The following is a 5,464-nucleotide window of genomic DNA, read 5'->3' on the forward strand; positions in this document are numbered from 1 at the left end:
CAATATCTATGTGTTCAAGGTAATCTTCAAAAACATATCTTTGCTTAAACCCTTTATATAATACATTTTGTACCAGTTTCTAATTGTTAACCATTTCAACGTTCCAGATTTGTAGATACTGATCTTTTAACCTTGTTGTATATTGTTTAAAGAATACATTTGGATTGCTTGTTTCTCCCATATATATCCAAAGCCATTACTATACAATCTAATTTGAAATTACCACATACCGAATTTAGGCCCAGTATAAAGAAATACATTTTATCTAAATGGCAATCGTCATGGAACAGTGCTTCATTCAATAAACTTCATGATATCAAACCTACTCTAGGGGAATGGCACCAAGGGAACAGATCTGTTCGCAGGGAGGAAGTTGTTCTTTCTCGCTGTCGAATAGGTCATACCCGTTTGACTCATTCTTATCTTTTGAATAAAGACCAACCCGAATGTGTACCATGCCAAACACCGCTAACTATTAAACATATTGTAATCGACTGTGTGGACTTTGCAACACAGCGCGGTACATATTATGGCGTTCAATCTTTGAAAGAGTTATTTGAAAACGTTTTAGTTGGAAATATTTATCGTTTTTAAAGCAGATAGGAATATATCAAAAAATCTAACATTTCATATTTTTGTTTACATCTTGCAATATTATTATGTTTGCAGCTGATATTTTAACACACACGTATATACATTATTACATTACTATTTTCAGATATGCTTTACATTTTTACATGGATGTTTTTAGAAATGTTTTACATAACTCAGTGTTCTTTACATTTTTACATGGCTGTTTTGGGGGATGCTTTACATTTTGACATCAATGTTTATGCTTTACAGTTGGCGTTTGCAATATGACTTCTTCTCGGCGAAGTATGACCATTTTGTGTCGATTCGCCATAAAACCCAAATCACTCACTCACTCTTTTTCTCAATGTAGTAACCCCGTTTTTAAAACCAAGATGGTCCAAGTGTTTAAGCATATTGTAACATTTCTTTACATATCTATCTTCAGGCATATTAACGATACGAATCCAAAAGTTTATACATCTCTCTGAAGCCCAGATATACATAGGAAATCTAGCACTATCGCCTAAAACAGCAGCATTGCAAGCATACAATGGTGCATTCATATACCTTTTACAAGCATATACAGGAACACGTTCTATACAATCCCTGACTTCTAAGCCCCAAAGTTCTGAACCGTGTAATAGAACCGGAGATATCTTAGTATCAAAAATCTTAAAGAAAGTTTTATAAGACATTGGTAACAAATTATACATACTCTTTAAAAGGGATACGAGCACTTTTGTAGCTTTAAGTGCCACATGTTCAGACATACAACGACAATCTGCAGGTAAAATTTAAACCAATATAACTAAAAGCATTTACAGTTTCTATGGCCTGGCCACCATACATCCTGTTTTCTTTTTTTTTTTTTTTGATAAAGTACCGCCATTTTTGAAGACAAAGATTTGGGTTTTGTCAACATTAACCTTCAACTTCCACTCTAAACAGTACTGATATAAGACATTAAGTTGTCTCTGTAATCCATTAACAGTATCAGATATTAAGGCCAAATCACCAGCAAACAGCAACAAGAAATTTTCAACATCATTTGGTAAAAGTTGTATGCCATGAATTCCACTACTTCTGATTATATTATCTAACTCATTTATAAATAGACAAAATACAATTGGACTTAGTTTACAACCTTGTATTAAACCGAGGGGACATTCGAATGTTGCAGTACATGATGCATTACTTCTTACACATGCTTTTACAGAATGATTAATACAGTCGAAACTCGGTATCTGAAACTCGCTTACCATATATATGTAATTCAACTCCGGTTACGTCAAAATTTGACTTACCGAGACTCCGGATGTGCGAAATGGATTTTCAGTCCCGTCAATAAAATTCAAGTGCATTGTTAACTCGGTAAGTCGAAGTGAGAAAAATATGCGATAAAATTTCACACATGTCATTGTGAATGTGTTTGGTTTTTAACACATGTACATCTATATTGCCTAACCAGAAACCCGTGATGCCGACATATCAAAGGTGCGGCGAATATCAAAGTGAGATGATGTCATACTTGTTTGCAAGTGCCATAATAATTGTTTGATGTAAACATTAGATTTCTTTAATCAGCGGTCATTTGTTTTTGAGAAATTATGAAAATTGCCTTTAATTTAAACTAATGAATTAATTAGTTTGAACAGTTGGGATCTTTAATAAGGATTAATTAGAGGTAATCGCGATGAAACTGTATAAAAAAAAATAACTTCTTTGGAGAAAGCATCATTCGTTCAAAATGTCAGATCAAAATGCTATCAATCCTCCGGGGGAGAAACGTGGTACAAAAAGGAAACTTGACTCAAAAACATTTGAGGTTAGTATCAGTTTTATTCTTCGAAAAACCGAGAAATCTGATAAACACAAACTGTAAGGAATCGTGTACGCGTAAAGTACTGACAGCGTATACATGGCTACAAGTAAACAGTTTTTATTTTTTTTTATTAAATCTTTTCATATTGTGTACTCACTATATAGTAAACAAATCATTGTTCAAGCATTTCGTTTTTTTTTAATTAAATCTTTTCGTATTGTGTACTCACTGTATATTAAACAAATCACTGATTACGCATAACCATTTAGTAATTTTAATCATCGCCTTTGATTATGAAATTGAAACGGGAATTAAAATTTTTAATTAAAATTTGATATACAGACATAAAATGTAATAAAAAGAATGAGAAAAGAAAAATAGAATAGATCTATACAGTATGATTTTTATTCCCCCTCCCCCGCATTAGCTGATGCACTGACTTGTCTGTGCGTCCGTCCGTTCGATCATTCGTAACAATTTCTTGATCTTGAACACCAACATTTAACACTTTTTATTTATTTTTCAGACCAAGTACGACGCCATAATGGAAGTGGAACGCGGCACAAAATCAAAGAAAGAAATCGCCGCCCAGTTCAATATTCCACCATCAACTCTGTCAACGTGGATGAAAAACAGCGCCGAAATCAAACAAAAATACATTTCGGGTGAAATGGGTCCGCAGAGGAAAAAAGACAAAAAAGCTTAATATCTTGAGGTAGAAGAAGCACTCCTACGCTGGTTTACAAGTGCTAGGAGTCAGAATGTGACAATAAGTGGTGAAATTATGAGAGAAAAAGCTCGACAATTCGCTAACGATTTGGGTGTGTCTCAGTCTGACTTTGACTGTTCCGCAGGTTGGTTAGAACGGTTTAAGGTACGACATGGCATTGTGTTTAAACGCACGTGTGGTGAATCTAACAGTGTGAATCATTCAACAGAAGCAATGACAGATTGGAATTCGCGTCTGTCTACCATTTTAAAGGATTACAATCCCAATGACATCTTTAACGCAGATGAAACAGGACTGTTCTATCGTCTGCAGCCAGATAAGACCCTTGAATTCAAACCCAAAGACTGTCACGGGGGCAAATAAAGCAAGGAACGCTTGACTGCTATGGTGTGTGCTAACATGTCTGGGACCGAAAACCTGCCAATGTTTGTGAATGGAAAGTCTGCGCAGCCGTGCTGTTTCAAAAACGTGAAATCACTCCCCACTACGCATAAAGCTAACAAAAAAGCATGGATGACTTCTGAAATTTTCACTGAATGGGTACGCAAGTTAGACCCGGATATGACTCGAAACCAGAGATCAGTCGTGTTAATTGTGGACAACTGTCCCGCGCATCCAAAGATCAATGGACTGAAATCAGATAAGCTAGTGTTTCTTCCTCCGAATTCAACCAGCGTCACGCAACCTATGGATCAAGGTGTTATAAGGATCTTAAAAGTGCATTACAGAAAACAAGTGATTACAAGAAAGATTCGCGCCTTGGATAATGGGACTGATATGTGTATCAATGTCTTGGACGCGTTACGCATGTTACACCAAGCCTGGGGGTGTGTGACCCAGACAACTATCGCGAACTGTTACCGGCGTGCGGGCTTCAAAGCTGGTGAGGAAGTGGGCAAAAACGAAAGTAGAAGTCCGGAAACCGGAAGTCGACATATTTATTCATTTAAACAGACATTGTCAAACTAAACCAAACTAAACGAAAACATGTTTCATGTTACATATAGAATGATTCATTACTTAACGTAACTGTGATTTTCTAACACCTGTCAGAATTACACGTGTCTACTTTCTTAAAGAAATGTGTAAGACTTGTCTGCTTCGTAAACTGTTTGTGTAAATGGGCATTTGTAACAAAGTTATTGACCTTAGCAATGGCAGCAATCACACTTTCTGCATTGTCACAAGTTTCCAGGAATTGAGAGAGAACGTCACACGCATTCAATGCAGACTCCAGATTTGGTCGCGGCTGTACCACCTCCGTGGTTTCCTCTTCGTCGTCGCTCATTTTCTTCTTCACATGTTGGTACCTGAATATCAACATCCACGTACTGTTCCATAGTAGCACCCTTTATCAAACGCGACAAGTGGGCTAAGGATATATCGTCGTCAATTTCCTCGGAATCTGTTTCCGGTAACGGCACAGGTACGGGAACCTGTTCCTCACATGCTTTGAAGCCCGCACGCCGGTAACAGTTCGTGATAGTTGCCTGGGTCACACACCCCCAGGCTTGGTGTAACATGCGTAACGCGTCCAAGACATTGATACACATATCAGTCCCATTATCCAAGGCGCGAATCTTTCTTGTAATCACTTGTTTTCTGTAATGCACTTTTAAGTTCCTTATAACACCTTGATCCATAGGTTGCGTGACGCTGGTTGAATTCGGAGGAAGAAACACTAGCTTTACTGATTTCAGTCCATTGATCTTTGGATGCGCGGGACAGTTGTCCACAATTAACATGATTGATCTCTGGTTTCGAGTCATATCCGAGTCTAACTTGCGTACCCTTTCAGTGAAAATTTCAGAAGTCATCCATGCATTTTTGTTAGCTTTATACGTAGTGGGGAGTGATTTCACGTTTTTGAAACAGCACGGCTGCGCAGACTTTCCTATCACAAACATTGGCAGTTTTTCGGTCCCAGACATGTTAGCACACACCATAGCAGTCAAGCGTTCCTTGCTTTGTTTGCCCCCGTGACAGTCTTTGGATTTGAATTCAAGGGTCTTATCTGGCTGCAGACGATAGAACAGTCCTGTTCATCTGCGTTAAAGATGTCATTGGGATTGTAATCCTTTAAAATGGATGGTAGACAGACGCGAATTCCAATCTGTCATTGCTTCTGTTGAATGATTCACACTGTTAGATTCACCACACACGCGTTTAAACACAATGCCATGTCGTACCTTAAACCGTTCTAACCAACCTGCGGAACAATCAAAGTCAGACTGAGACACACCCAAATCGTTAGCGAATTGTCGAGCTTTTTCTCTCATAATTTCACCACTTATTGTCACATTCTGACTCCTAGCACTTGTAAACCAGCGTAGGAGTGC

The 5,464-nt window shown here is 37.7% G+C and overlaps 3 protein-coding genes across 3 annotated transcripts; 2 read left to right on the forward strand and 1 right to left on the reverse strand.

Annotated features, from left to right (window-relative positions):
* Positions 1–3,179: 3,179 nt before the first annotated feature.
* Positions 3,180–3,488, forward strand: LOC128549352 (tigger transposable element-derived protein 6-like). Its single transcript, XM_053525963.1, has one exon. It carries the CDS (start codon positions 3,180–3,182, stop codon positions 3,486–3,488), a length of 309 nt encoding a protein of 102 aa, XP_053381938.1.
* Positions 3,489–3,524: 36 nt separating this feature from the next.
* On the forward strand, positions 3,525–4,094 carry LOC128549353 (tigger transposable element-derived protein 4-like). The gene has a single exon (XM_053525965.1). The coding sequence runs from the start codon at positions 3,525–3,527 to the stop codon at positions 4,092–4,094; it is 570 nt and encodes a 189-aa protein (XP_053381940.1).
* Positions 4,095–4,336: 242 nt separating this feature from the next.
* LOC123558829 (tigger transposable element-derived protein 4-like) lies at positions 4,337–5,056 on the reverse strand. The gene has a single exon (XM_053525966.1). It carries the CDS (start codon positions 5,054–5,056, stop codon positions 4,337–4,339), a length of 720 nt encoding a protein of 239 aa, XP_053381941.1.
* Between the last annotated feature and the right edge of the window lie 408 nt (positions 5,057–5,464).

Source organism: Mercenaria mercenaria, chromosome 16, assembly GCF_021730395.1.
Source record: "Mercenaria mercenaria strain notata chromosome 16, MADL_Memer_1, whole genome shotgun sequence".
Lineage (NCBI taxonomy): Eukaryota > Metazoa > Mollusca > Bivalvia > Venerida > Veneridae > Mercenaria > Mercenaria mercenaria.